Source organism: Salvelinus alpinus, chromosome 28 (assembly GCF_045679555.1).
Source record: "Salvelinus alpinus chromosome 28, SLU_Salpinus.1, whole genome shotgun sequence".
NCBI classification, from domain to species: Eukaryota; Metazoa; Chordata; class Actinopteri; order Salmoniformes; family Salmonidae; genus Salvelinus; species Salvelinus alpinus.
The window spans coordinates 11,752,602-11,766,765 of NC_092113.1; the positions used below are offsets into that span (position 1 = coordinate 11,752,602).

The window sequence follows — 14,164 nt, forward strand, 5'->3', positions numbered from 1 at the left end:
GGTTAAGAGATTAAGATAACTTTATTGGTCAATTACACACAAGGTCCAACAGAAATGTTTAATCTGCTTATAACCTAACCCTTCCGAAAGACACACATACAGTGGCAAGAAAAAGTATGTGAACCCTTTAGAATTACCTGGATTTCTACATAAATGGGTTATAACATTTTATCTAATCTTCATCTAAGTCACAGCAATAGACAAACACAGTGTGCTTGAACTAATAACACAGAAATTTTTGTATTTTTTGTCTATATTGAATACAGCATTTAAACATTCACAGTGTAGGTTGGAAAAAGTATGTGAACTCCTAGGCTAATCACTTCTCCAAAAGCTCATTGGAGTCAGGAGTCAGCTAACCTGGAGTCCAATCATTGAGACGAGATTGGAGATGTTGGTTAGAGCTGCTCTGCCCTATAAAAAAAATATATATATATATTTGAGTTTGCTATTCACATTGCCTTGCCTGATGTGAACCATGCCTCGAAACAAAAGAGATCTCAGAAGACCTAAGATTAAGAATTGTTGACTTGCATAAAGCTGGAAAGGGTTACAAAAGTATCTCTAAAAGTATTGATGTTCATCAGTCCACAGTAAGACAAATTGTCTATAACTGGAGAAAGTTCAGCACTGTTGCTACTCTCCCTAGGAGTGGCCGTCCTGTAAAGATGACTGCAAGAGCACAGCGCAGAATGCTCAATGAGGTTAAGAAGAATCCTAGAGTGTCAGCTAAAGACATACAGAAATCTCTAGAACATTCTAACATCTCTGTTGACGAGTCTACGATGAGTAAAACACTAAACATGATGGTGTTTGTGGGAGGACACCACGGAGGAAGTCACTGCTGTCCAAAAAAAACATTGCTGCACATCTGAAGTTTGCAAAAGAGCACCTGGAGGTTCCACAGTGCTACTGGCAAAATATTCCGTGGACAGATGAAACTAAAGTTGAGTTCTTTGGAAGGAACACACAACACTATGTTAAAAAAGGCACAGTAGACCAACATCAAAACCTCATCCCAGCTGTAAAGTATGGTGGAGGGAGCATCATGGTGTTGGCTGTTTTGCTGCCTCAGGGCCTGGACAACTTGCTATCATCAACGGAAAAATGAATTCCCAAGTTTATCAAGACATTTTGCAGGAGTATGTAAGGCTCTGTCCGCCAGTTGAATTTCAACAGAAGTTGGGTGATGCAACAAGACAACGACCCAAAATACAGAAGTAAATCAACAACAGAATGGCTTCAACAGATGAAAATACGCCTTCTGGAGTGGCCCAGTCAGAGACCTGACCTCAACCTGATTGAGATGCTGTGGCATGACCTCAAGAGAGCAGTGCACACCAGACGTCCCAAGAATATTGCTGAACTGAAACAGTTTTGTCAAAAAGGAATGGTCCAAAATTCCTCCTGACCGTTGTGCAGGTCTGATCCGCAACTATAGAAAGTGTTTGGTTGAGGTTATTGCTGCCAAAGGAGGGTCTACCAGTTATTAAATCCAAGGGTTCACATACTTTTCCCACCCTGCACTGTGAATGTTTACACAGTGTGTTCAACAAAGACATGAAAACGTATAATTATTTATGTGTTATTAATTTAGGCACTGTGTTTGTCTATTGTTGTGACCTAGATGAAGATCAAATGTTATGACCAATTTATGAAGAAATCCAGGTAATTCCAAAGTGTTCACATACTTTTCTTGTCACTGTACATATACAGGTTTTGGAGAGGTGCAGGGGGCTGCCACACTGGGTGCCCAGAGAGCTGTTGTTGTGGGGGGTTAATTACCTTGCTCAAAGGCACACAGCAGGCAATGGAATCTAAGATTTGATACCAGCAACCCTCCGGTTGCCAGCTCACTTCCCACCAGATTTTTCCCGTTGGACCCAGAATTCAAACGGGCAAACCTCAGGGTGCTGGATCTCCTACCCAAGCGCTAGGCTACCAGCCACCCCAGGTGTCTGTAATTATCTCTGGCTCTCTGTGTGGTCTTATCACATGTAAAATATATAAAATAGTATAAAATATAAAATAAATATAAAAAATGTAATGACAAAGTTGTAAAACATAATCCCAAAAATAAACCATAAAAACTTAGTGAATACCATTGGTGTTTAAAATGAGGGTTTCAGCATGAAATATACCTGTTTTTTTACACACTTTTATTTTACTATGTCTTTGTTGTAAATATTTTGGTGCCAAACTGGTGGCAGTTGTGAAAAAAAGTAAATAGTTACAAGAGTTAATTTAAAGTAATTGTTAATTAGATAATTTTTTCATTAATTAGACCATTTTCTCTATAACCATATGGCCTATCCACTAGAAACCCATGGAAAATATGGACAGATAAAAAAAAATATATATATATATAGTTAATTCAGAAAGTATTCACAACCCTTGACTTTTTCCACATTTTGTTATGTTATAATTTGGGATTCAAATATATTTTCTTGTTTTTAACGATCAAAATACTCTGTAATGTCAAAGTTGAATAAAAATTCCCCCCCAAAAATGTGATTAATGAAAAATAAAAGACTAATCTTGATTAGATAAGTATTCAACCCCCTGAGTCAATGCATGTTAGAATCACCTTTGGCAGCGATTACAGCTGTGAGTCTTTTTTTAAACTCTTCAAGTGCTGTCAAGTTGGTTGTTGATCATTGCTAACTAGGCCATTCAATGTCATCAATGTCATCTTGGTAAGCAACTCCAGTGTATTTTTGGCCTTGAGTTTTAGGTTACTGTCCTCCTTAAAGGTGAATTTGTCTCCCAGCTTCTGTTGGAAAGCAGACTGAGACAGGTTTTCCTCTATGATTTTGCCTGTGCTTAGCTCTTTTCCGTTTCTTCTTATCCAAAATGAAGGCATATCCATAGCATGATGCAGCCACCACCATGCTTGAAAATATGAAGAGTGGTACTCAGTGAGGTGTTGTGTTCATCTCAAACATAGTGCTTTGTATTCAGTACAACAGTTAATTTCTTTGCCACATTTTTGCAGTATTACTTTAGTGCCTTATTGCAAACAGGATGATGCATGTTTTGGAATATTTTTATTCTGTACAGACTTATTTTCATTCTGTCATTTAGGTTAGTATTGTGGAGTAACTACAATGTTATTGATCCATCCTCAGTTTTCTCTTATCACAGCCTTTAAAGTCAATGGTGACTTTAAAACATTTAAAGTCACCATTGGCCTCATGGTGAAATCCCTGAGTTACCTTCCTCTCCGGCAACTGAGTTAGGAAGGATACCTCTATCTTTGTAGTGACTGGATGTACAGTTGAAGTCGGAAGTTTACATACACCTTACACCTAGTCTTTTTCTTTTTTTTTCTTTCTTTTTTTTTACAATTCCTGACATTTAATCCTAGTCAAAATTCCCTGTCTTAGGTTAGTTAGGATCACCACTTTATTTTAAGAATGTGAAATGTCAGAATAATAGCAGAGAGAATGATTTATTTCAGCTTTCATTTCTTTCATCACATTCCCAATGGGTCAGAAGTTTACATACACATTAGTATTTGGTAGCATTGCCTTTAAATTGTTTAACTTGGGTCAAATGTTTCCGGTAGCCTTCCACAAGCTTCCCACAATAAGTTGGGTGAATTTTGGCCCATTCCTCCTGACAGAGCTGGTGTAACTGAATCAGGTTTGTAGGCCTCCTTGATCGCACACGCTTTTTCAGTTCTGCCCACAAATTTTCTATAGGATTGAGGTCAGGGCTTTGTGATGGCCACTCCAATATCTTGACTTTGTTGTCCTTAAGCCATTTTGCCACAACTTTGGAAGTATGCTTGGGGTCATTGTTCATTTGGAAGACCCATTTGTGACCAAGATTTAACTTCTTGACTGATGTCTTGAGATGTTGCTTCAATATATCCACATAATTTCCCTACCTCATGATGCCATCTATTTTGTGAAGTGCACCAGTCCCTCCTGCAGCAAAGCACCCCCACAACATGATGCTGCCACCCCCGTGCTTCATGGTTGGGATGGTGTTATTCGAGCTTGCAAGCCCTCCCCCTTTTTCCTCCAAACATAACTATGGTCATTATGGCCAAACAGTTCTATTTTTGTTTCATCAGACCAGTGGACATTTCTCCAAAAAGTACGATCTTTGTCCCCATGTGCAGTTGCAAAACCATAGTCTGGCTTTTTTATGGCAGTTTTGGAGCAGTGGCTTCTTCCTTGCAGAGCATTCTTTCAGGTTATGTCGATATAGGACTCGTTATACTGTGGATATAGATACTTTTGTACCGATTTCCTCCAGCATCTTCACAAGGTCCTTTGCTGTTGTTCCGGGATTGATTTGCACTTTTCGCACCAAAGTGCGTTCATCTCTAAGGGACAGAACGCGTCTCCTTCCTGAGCGGTATGACGGCTGTGTGGTCCCATGGTGTTTAAACAGTACTTGCGTACTATTGTTTATACAGACGAACGTGGTACCTTCAGGCGTTTGGAAATTGCTCCCTAGGATGAAACAGACTTGTGGAGGTCTACAATTTGTTTTCTGAGGTCTTGGCTAATTTCTTTTGATTTTCCCATGATGTCAAGCAAAGAGGCACTAAATTTGAAGGTAGGCCTTGAAATATATCCACAAGTATACCTCCAGTTGACTCAAATGATGTCAATTAGCCTATCAGAAGCTTCTAAAGCCATGACATCATTTTCTGGAATTTTCCAAGCTGTTTAAAGGCACAGTCAACTTACTGTATGTAAACTTCTGACCCACTGGAATTGTGATACAGTGAATTATAAGTTAAATAATCTGTCTGTAAACAATTGTTGGAAAAATGACTTGTGTCATGCAAAATAGATGTCCTAACCAACTTGCAAAAACTATAGTTTGTTAACAAGAAATTTGTGGAGTGGTTGAAAAACGAGTTTTAATGACTCCAACCTAAGTGTATGTAAACTTCCGACTTCAACTGTAATTGACACACCATCCAAAACATATTAACTTGCTCAAAGGGATATTCAATGTCTGCTTTTTTTTTTTACCCATCTACCAATAGTTTCCCTTCTTTGCGAGGCATTGGAATGCCTGATCTTTGTGGTTTAATCTGTGCTTGAAATACACTACTCGACTGAGGGACCTTTCAGATAATTGTATGTGTGGGGTACAGAGATGGGGTAATTAAAAAATCATGTTAAACACTATTATTGCACACAGAGTGAGTACATGCAACTTATTATGTGACTTGTTAAGCAGAATCTCACTCCTGGACATATTTAGGCTTGCCATAAGAAAGGGATTGAATACTTATTGACTCAAGACATTTCAGCTTTTCATTTTTTATTCATTTGTAAAAATGTTGAAAAACAAAGTCCAACTTTGACATTGTGGTGTATTGTGTGTAGATCAGTGTCAGAAAATCTCAAGTTAATCCATTTTAAATTCAGGCTGTAACACAACAAAATGTGAAAAAGGGGTGTGCAGGCACTGTATATGAATACATATTCTAAAAGTTATTCAAGTGTAAATTACCAAAGTTACCATAGATTGCCATAAAGGGTTATTTTTGAAAGTATTAGGTGACAAGCGTTGCCATTTGAAGTGCAGCATGACCTTCAGACGTAACACCAACAGAGTTCAATCTGACACCAACAGGCTTTTGAACCGTTTCTACCCCCAAGCAATACCAGTGATGAATAGATAACAAAACAGCTACATGGACCGAGTTTACCTTGTATCTTTATTGATCACAGGGCCCTACACACTCATACACACTGTCACTCCAACACACACACTCACTCCATGATTTTCTCACTCACACATAATATGCACAAACATTCATACTGACTCACCTAATACCTTTTTTCCATTATTGGTTAGAGCCTGTAAGTAAGCATTTCACTGTAAGGTCTACACCTGTTGTATTCGGTGCACGTGACAAATGAACTTTTATTTGATTGATTTGATTTGACTCTACACACCAGCACACTCAATTACATGCAAGCTGCTGCTACTATGTTCATCTTATATCCTGTTGCCTAGTCACTTTACCCCTATACATATCTACCTCCATCACTCCAGTATCCCTGCACATGTTAATATGGTATTGGAACTGACATTTTAAATATTTCCTGTATATAGTATGCTTTACATACTTACTTTATTGTGTATTTCATATTTCCTATTGTTATTTCTTGTGTGTTTTTCTAGTAATACATTGTTAGTGGTTATTGCATTGTTGGGTTTTGAGTTTGCAAGAAAGTAATTTCACTGTAATTGTGCATGTGACAAAAAACTTGAAACTAAGGCGGTACAGGCCAGTACGGGGTCCAAGCAAAATAAATAGTGGTGGTAAGCCGTACCGATAAAATGTGAGCCTATCACAATTAATACAACATGCCCAAAAAACTATAAGCTTTTACACCATTATTTAACATTACTGCATGTCAGCCGCATGACAAATTAGCTAATTGACTAGAAACCGGGTGGTATACGCTCCAAATTGTGATATGAGGAGAACACTAACATTTTGTCAAGACGGAGATGAGTGGCTGAGACGCACGCTAGAGGACAAGGCAGAGATGAGTGGCTGAGACCGAGGAGCGCGTGGACAACAGTGGATGAATCAATTCAGGCTACAAGTGTAGGCCTAATGAAAATACACGTAGGTGTTTTGTAAGGGATGTTTCTCCATTCATCAAATTGCTGGTGCACAGTTGGGGTTTGGATGCTGAAATGATTTTGTGAATGACCCGCCTTCACTAAACCCCTAAAATAAAGCAGCTTAATTTAATTTTAAACCACAAATCTATTTTGCATTTAGAAACATCACAAACTTTGTGAATATCTGGGTTTTCCCTCTTTATAATGCATAAAGACTGCATTTAATCAGTGGACACCACTCGTTTTTATTACAACACACCTGTCATAATTGTTTTCTTCACTAAAGTAGAGGTTTATTATTATTATTGCTAAAGGTACTGCATAGGTGTAAACATACATTTTTTTAGCCTAAGAAAGTAGCAAAAATAGTTAGTCTTTTTGAATGCATTTTATTGAAGGGAAACAATAAGTCTTGAACTTTTTTGGCAACATAGTGATGTATTCTTATATACTGCACAATGAGGAATTCAACAACAAAACACTAGTCTTCTATTTTTTTAACCATTGCCCCCACCCACAAGGTGTATAAACAACAATAAATAAGAATAAAATAAGATAATGGATACAAAACAAAAACGTGAAGAACATAAACTGTTTACAATATGTGGTGATGTATATTAGCCCTATAAATTCATATGAGGAAACCATTTGTTGACTTTAGTTCTTAAATGGAGCAGCCTGTCTGTGTTCAGGATATCACGCATTTGAATAGCAAAAGGTTTGCCAGGTTTGTTCTTAATAGTTTTGAGGAGGTCTAGTACAGTTGCATTTTTGGTTGTGGCTTTACCAGCACTCCTCCTGAGCACAGCCACCAGTCTTTTGTCCTTTCTTGGTGTGAGGATCTGTAGTGCCAGGAATTCCATCAACTCCCCATCACATATAGCTTCATCTGAGTGGTTGAGAGAGTGAGAGAGAAAGAGAAAAGGAGAGAAACCAAGACCATATTAATTGACTGCATTACAATAAATAATTCCACCTTTTGTGACGCACAATTAAGGCTTTTCATTTTCAGTTTTGGTAGATAAGAAAGCATTATACAATTATCATTAATAAATGTTTTTCCCTATGCCTACAAAAAAGACTAAACAGAATGGACAAAATATTCTCACCTTCATGTGTTCTTGAACCATTCGTACATGCTGAGCAGTAAACATCATTCATGGCATTGCCAGGTATAGTGGTGCGACTTGGGGCACACACAGAAAACTTCTGACATGTTTTCCTACTGGAGGACTCTGCAGAGAAGAAGCCCACTGGGCAAGGTTCACATTTCACATCAGTGTGTGCGGTTCCTGGAAAATAAGAATATTGATCATACAAAGTGTATTTAATCTGTAAACAGATTGCAGTGGTTTGCAGAGCCAACTGGAAACATAGCAGTGGAAAAGGCGTATTCATTATGAAGGGTAGCCAAACATATTATCACTTAACCTACCATCGGAGATGACCCCTTCCCCGGGTGTACACCTTCTGTGCCTTGAACATGACCCATGTCTCATGTAAAACCCGTCCTTGCACTCGCACTGTCGGTTGTGCAGTTGGGTGCACGGCACGCTTTCAATCTCATCAGCCGTGCAAAAACGATTGCAGTATTGACACCGCTCGATGTAGTTCCAGATCTCTGTGTAGTGGGACCTTGGACAAGGTCCGCAGTCGCTCTTGCGGTCCTTTGTGCAATGCCTCAGTAAGTAAGTTCCAGGAGCGCATAGGTCGCAAGTAAGGGAATCCCCTGTCGCGTCATCTTTCCAGATATAAGTCGGTGTGTGAGCGCCTGACTCTGGCACGCTGCCACCACAGAGCGCAAATACCAGGAGAGGCAGAAAACAATTTGTCAGCTATTGGAAGAGAGTAATGTTATCATTTAGAATCAATCATAACTTTTGTGAGTCTACGTCTCTCAATATGACTGTCCAAATCCATCAAATTACTATTTGAGGCGTTCAGCTTCAAGAGTTAAATAGCCTAATATCCATTTATTTCCCATAGGCACTGAAGAGCCCGCTATATTTGAGCAGAAAAATAATACTCACCGGATGCATTTTTCTCTCTTGTCAGCTAGCAACTGATGTTAACATGTTCAACGTCTTTTGAATTTATAGGGCCTACATTATCTGATGACTAATACTCGGGGAAGCCCTTCTCCAACGACAAGAGCAAAATTACCGCTTCCGCGGTAATTCAGTTTTGCCTTTGGTATTACATAAACTAGACGTAACATAAACATAAATCCGGGACACTCAAATTAATATATGTTACGTTTGGTATCGTTAAATAAGACAAGTTACTTAAGGCAAAAACGAAAGGAGGGTGATTGGTCGGGTGTATACAGCGAAAGTCTAGCAACCCAAAAGTTGAGTTCGAATCTCATCAGTTACAACCGTTGCAACCATTTACTACTTTTTAGCAACTTTTCAACTCCATAGCATGTTAGCTAATCCTTCCCTTAACCGTTTATGCGAACCCTACCCCCAGCTAGCTAACTTCAGCCACAATAAATTGGAAATCGGGCCATATGTTTCGCGAATTTGTAACATTGTACGTTTTGCAAATTCGTAACATAATGGATGATGGACATCCACAAATTAATATATACCATACGAAATGCAACATATGTTCAAGACCATAGGGTGGCATACCAATCATTTCTCCCATCCTGATGTGCTCACGTGTGAACAAGTAGTGTAACCTTCAGGAGAAATTAGAGTATTATGTCTAACAGTTAATTTAACAGTTCACTACTGTCATATTTCAGTTGATGACAAAGCAGCTCTTAGCACCCATCAAAGCCTGTCTGATAAGAAAACAACTGGGTGTGTGGTAAATAACAACCTAATATTTTGATCAATATCTTACATGATATAATAAAAGAAGAAACAATCACATCAACATTTGTTTAATAAAAAAAGTTATAAAATATGTTGGGAAAATATTACCATAATCTGCATACATTTATTACAACACCACAAAACCCTCACTTGTTACCATAATTTCCATACAATAAAACACTAGCAGCATCAGAGTAGGGGGATTCTTCTTAGAGGCTCCACGTCTAACAGCTTTCATTTCCTTTGGCTGCTGGGAAAGAAAGACGAGATCTTCCTTTGTGCTTTCCCAGGCGTTGAAACTGAGAGACCCAAAAGTGCATTGAAAAATGGTTGACACTGTAAAATTCTGTTAATGTGTTCATATCTTTTACATGCTTATGTCTTTTTCAACTCTAACTTTGTTAAATTACATTTAATCACATTATTAAATTAAAATGGTCATTATTGCAAAACAGCTGTTTTCAACACTACCAAAGTGTTAATTAACAACGCCTGTTAAACAAAAATAATGAGTTCAATAATTACTTCTATAGACTTTATGCTCACTGTAGTTACAATAGTGCTGACAATACAAGGACTTCTACTGAATTGCTACAAGTTATTCTCTCTTGAAGGCACTTGCGAATTGTCCATTCACCTTGCATTAGTTGGCCTGAAATCCCAGAGGAAGCACTTGAGCCTGTGGAGTCACCTATCAAGGCGTCCAGTATCTCTTTGTACTGTTTCTTATGGTGAGGCCGGATGAACAGGGCAAATGCTAGGGACACAAAGGATGACAAAAATAATATACATCTATTCCGTAGCATTTCATGGTTCATCGATGGATGTTCAACTGTTACGATTTGATTTAATTTCAGATTTAAGTGAGAATGCAAAGAAGTGTGCTTGCCAAGACGCTCAACTCTAATAGTCAAGAACTTACTGCTAAGGAGGTTAAAGTCTTCGTTTTTCTCAGTTAACAAACTCACTACTGTGCCCACCAGGCTATCATAGTTGTCGGTCTTCTTATAGCTCTGAATAGCTGAGAACAGTTGGTTGGACTTCTCAAGTCCAATGGATTTTTTCACATCCGCTATGAAACTGGCGTAGATTTGACTCTTCTGAGCAGATTGGACTGGTGCTTGGTCTTTGCATTTAGGATCAACTGGTGAGCACAGAACAAGACAAACACGTTCAACCCTTTCAGGATTTGGCTAAACCAGTAAAAGAAAAAGCATGTAAACTTTTATACAGTATGTGCGTGAATGTGGCCTCTCATATCTCTATCATGCTCGATCTTTGTGTCATGCTCATACATAGCCATGAAATATGTGGTGGTATTTCATGGTGTAAACTTGGTTGGCGAAAGATTGGAACAATAACACCACATCTGTCATGGCGAACGGTTGAACAACATTGTGGGGAGATTTGCCTGTAAGGTATCTATGCTGAAGCGCATAAAAATTCCTTTGTAACTGCATGTTTGTAACTGAATGTAGAGGGGAATCCTTGGTTCAAAAACAAAGATTCAAGATTCAATTAAAGACTCCGCCCCCCCCCAAAAAATAGGCCTGTTCAGGAAGGCACAACTTTATGGAACATTCAGATATAAATATATTATGTAGAACAGATGTCGTGCAGATGAAACGTAGGGAATTGTGTCAGCTTTATTTGTAACATTTCTATCTGAAACGTTATGAACATTCCATCTCACGGAATACACTCCAGGTATCCAGCAGTACCTGTAAGCACTTGATTCTTTGGCAAATGCTCCTCTGTAGTCAATCCGTGGATTCCAAGGTGATGGCCGCCTTTATTAAGCAGCAGACTGGCGTTGAGCTGACTGCAGGAGGAGCTTGAATCAGAAGCGACAGCAACACTCGTCAGCTTTCCCGGCTTGGCTTTAAAACAAAAGCAAATCCAGGTTACTGGGTTGTTCAGGGGGGGAAATACAAAAACACTAAGTTGCATTTTTGAAGCCATGCTGCAACAATGGTCATTATTGTCGGACAATTAGGCTCAGGGCTAGCTAAAGGCATATGCGACATAAGCGGTGACTTAGGGCCCCTGGGAGAGATTTAGCATATTAGAAAAAACAAGGTGCAATTTCTACATTTGGCTGTGTGTCTCTTGTTATGTCAGTCACTGACAGTCACTCAATTAGCTATGTCAGCTAACAATTCTTAGATTGGTAACGTCTAGCCAGATATATAAATCATAGCCGAACACCGACGGGCATGCAGGGCATATGCCCAGGGGCCCTGACCTCCAGGGGTCCCCCATTGATTTTGTTAGTCACTCATTTAGATAGGGCTATCATTAACATGTCATAAGTCTTGGCAAAATGTGTAGAATTGCATGACATTTTTTATATAATTGCTAAACTTCTCCCTCACACCATGGCAAAATGTCTAAAATTGCAGAAAGCTTGCTTTAAAACTGGAACATTTTCTCCACTCCCCATGGCAAAATGTGTAGAATTGCAGGAAATTCACTTTAAAATGTTTTTCTTGCCATCGTGAAGAGGGGGCCAGTAAAATGTTTTGTACATGAGGTGTGGAGCCTCCCAACCAAATCTCACTTAGGGCCCCCAAAAGGCTTGGGCTGGTCCTGATTGGGCTAGTCAGAATGTAATGATTCAGGAGTCATGAACTGGTATGATTAAGCCAAGACACTGGGTGTGTGTCATCTTGCTGCACAAAGGTATCCTTGCTTAAATGTGAAATGACTCATGCATCACATGTACAATCACACTCTATCCAGTCTCTTGACATGTCTGGAAAATACAGTGTTACTAAATGCATCCTAGTGGTCAGTGTCAGAAACTAAGAATTGACTGCATACCCCCGTTCTGCATCAGTGTTTCTTTCTCCTCCTTGGAGAGCGAGTGATCGGGTTTGTAGCCACAGCCCTGGCCAGTCAGTTCCACGCACTTCTCATCAAATCTCTTCTTGTGGTGGGGTCGTATGAACTGGTAGAATCCTGAAATACAGTAAGGTTTGAGGTCAAACCCCAGTGCATACCTGTATGAACAAACCTATGATATGAGCCATGCCTATCTTGAAAACTGTTACATTTCCTAAAAACAGGAATACAATACTACAGTTTGCCAGTTCATAGTTTACACAATTTCCTTGGAATCTTGTATCAGAGAGAAGATATGCGCTACACTAAAATGTGTGTAACGTTTGTGTACATGTGACCTAATTCATGACTCACCACAAAAGAGAACTTGTGTAACTAACTTCCTTTTTCCTGCATAACTTACATATATCATCAACTGCATTACTCATGTGCTGGCTATGACTGTCCATGACCACTTTTAACATCCGGCTTCTAACAGATTCTCTTGTAACAATGATTTCAAAGTCCTGTTGCAGTCAAAATGCTGATTAATGTAATTCTCTTGAAGTTATTTGAAAACTGACAGTAATGACCAAAAACAGTAGACATTACAGAACCAGGAAAATCATTTGACTGTCACACAGGAGTGGCTCATGTTTGGACTTCAGTTCTCATTCTCAGCCCAAACCCGATGGTCTTATACCAGGCCGACCTCAAATTCCAAGAATTGATTCAGGCCAGGCGGGTTGCGGCCTTGCCACGCTGTGTTTGAGAAGGAAAAATAAGTATATGTGTCTTAGCAGCTTTTACTACTGCAGTCTCTCAGCAGCCACATTATTCCAATGGCATCTGTTAACGCGACACATCCAAACAAAATACTGTCTATGACTGCCCTGCTAATGTGCCATGCTGGACCTGGTAAACTATCTAAAGTAGACCCATAATTTATCAAAATGTTTTCCTAATCAGGCATATCAAACAGGGATTTTGAGCGATTATTCAAATGGATGTATGGCAGAAAATATTTAAAGGCTCTTAAGAATTTTAATAAGAATTTTATTTAAAAAATTAAATGCTTGTTGTATTTAAAGATTAAATACACAGTAGGGGCAAACAGCGTCAAGGCCGTAATATTTTTGTTTTGTTGTTGTTGACAGAGTGGAAGTGAAATTGCAGTACATATTGGGCTTCCGAGTGGCGCAGCGGTCTAAGGCACTGCATCTCAGTGCAAGAGACATCACTACAGTCCCTGGTTCGAATCCAGGCTGTATCACATCCGGCCGTGATCCCATAGGGCGGCACACAATTGGCCCAGTGTCTTCCAGGTTTGGCCGGAGTAGGCCGTCATTTTAAATAAGAATTTGTTCTTAACTGACTTAAATAAAAGGTTGAATTAAAAGAAAAAAATTATATTCCAAATTGCGCGTGCAATGATGTCCAAGTGAAAAAGACGGTGTCTGTCGTCTGCAGTAACTTCTACGTTGTTATAATATTGCAAACGGACGTGGCAGTTTCACCATTAAGAATTTCAGCTTTAAACGCATAATTACTTGAATGCTGTGTAATGAAATGAATGTTTGATTGAGATACTGTATATTTAAGTAGGCTAACATACTTAACTTCTTTGGTATAGGGGGCAGCATTTTCACTTTTGGGTGAATTTCGTGCCCATAGTGAACTGCCTCCTACTCTGTCCCACATGTTAATATATGCATATTATTATTACTATTGGATAGAAAACACTCTGAAGTTTCTAAAACTGTTTGAATGATGTCTGTGAGTATAACAGAACTCATATGGCAGGCAAAAACCTGAGAAAAAATCCAAACAGGAAGTGAAAAATCTGAGAGTGGTCGTTGTTAAAGTCATCGCCTATTCAATTCCCTGTAATATATGGATCT

General features: G+C 39.0%; 2 protein-coding genes across 5 annotated transcripts in view; both read right to left on the reverse strand.

Annotated features, from left to right (window-relative positions):
• Positions 1 to 6,988: 6,988 nt before the first annotated feature.
• Positions 6,989 to 8,740, reverse strand: LOC139557175 (tumor necrosis factor receptor superfamily member 6B-like). Its single transcript, XM_071371633.1, has 4 exons — positions 8,646 to 8,740; positions 8,051 to 8,450; positions 7,725 to 7,907; positions 6,989 to 7,504 (listed from the first exon to the last, which is right to left on the reverse strand). Exons 1-4 carry the CDS (start codon positions 8,652 to 8,654, stop codon positions 7,239 to 7,241), a joined length of 858 nt encoding a protein of 285 aa, XP_071227734.1. The 5' UTR covers positions 8,655 to 8,740; the 3' UTR covers positions 6,989 to 7,238.
• Positions 8,741 to 9,492: 752 nt separating this feature from the next.
• The window catches only part of rtel1 (regulator of telomere elongation helicase 1), a 61,899-nt gene continuing 57,227 nt past the window's right edge, over positions 9,493 to 14,164 (reverse strand). For 3 of the 4 annotated variants that reach the window (XM_071371630.1, XM_071371629.1, XM_071371632.1), the window contains 5 exons: positions 12,264 to 12,401; positions 11,162 to 11,320; positions 10,363 to 10,584; positions 10,078 to 10,197; positions 9,493 to 9,739 (listed from right to left, as the gene is read on the reverse strand). In XM_071371630.1, the coding sequence (XP_071227731.1) occupies positions 9,675 to 9,739; positions 10,078 to 10,197; positions 10,363 to 10,584; positions 11,162 to 11,320; positions 12,264 to 12,401 (704 nt within the window). In that variant the 3' untranslated portion in view covers positions 9,493 to 9,674. The remainder of the gene's footprint in view (positions 9,740 to 10,077; positions 10,198 to 10,362; positions 10,585 to 11,161; positions 11,321 to 12,263; positions 12,402 to 14,164) is intronic. The other variant, XM_071371631.1, reaches the window with a different exon arrangement.

What these genes read in the sequence shown, in the direction of transcription:
- LOC139557175 (XM_071371633.1), bottom strand. An exon ending in GGAAGGGGTCATCTCCGATG is followed by an intron (nt 7,908 to 8,050) that starts GTAGGTTAAGTG and finishes CTTATTTTCCAG; the next exon opens with GAACCGCACACACTGATGTG. An exon ending in TGGTTCAAGAACACATGAAG is followed by an intron (nt 7,505 to 7,724) that starts GTGAGAATATTT and finishes TCAACCACTCAG; the next exon opens with ATGAAGCTATATGTGATGGG.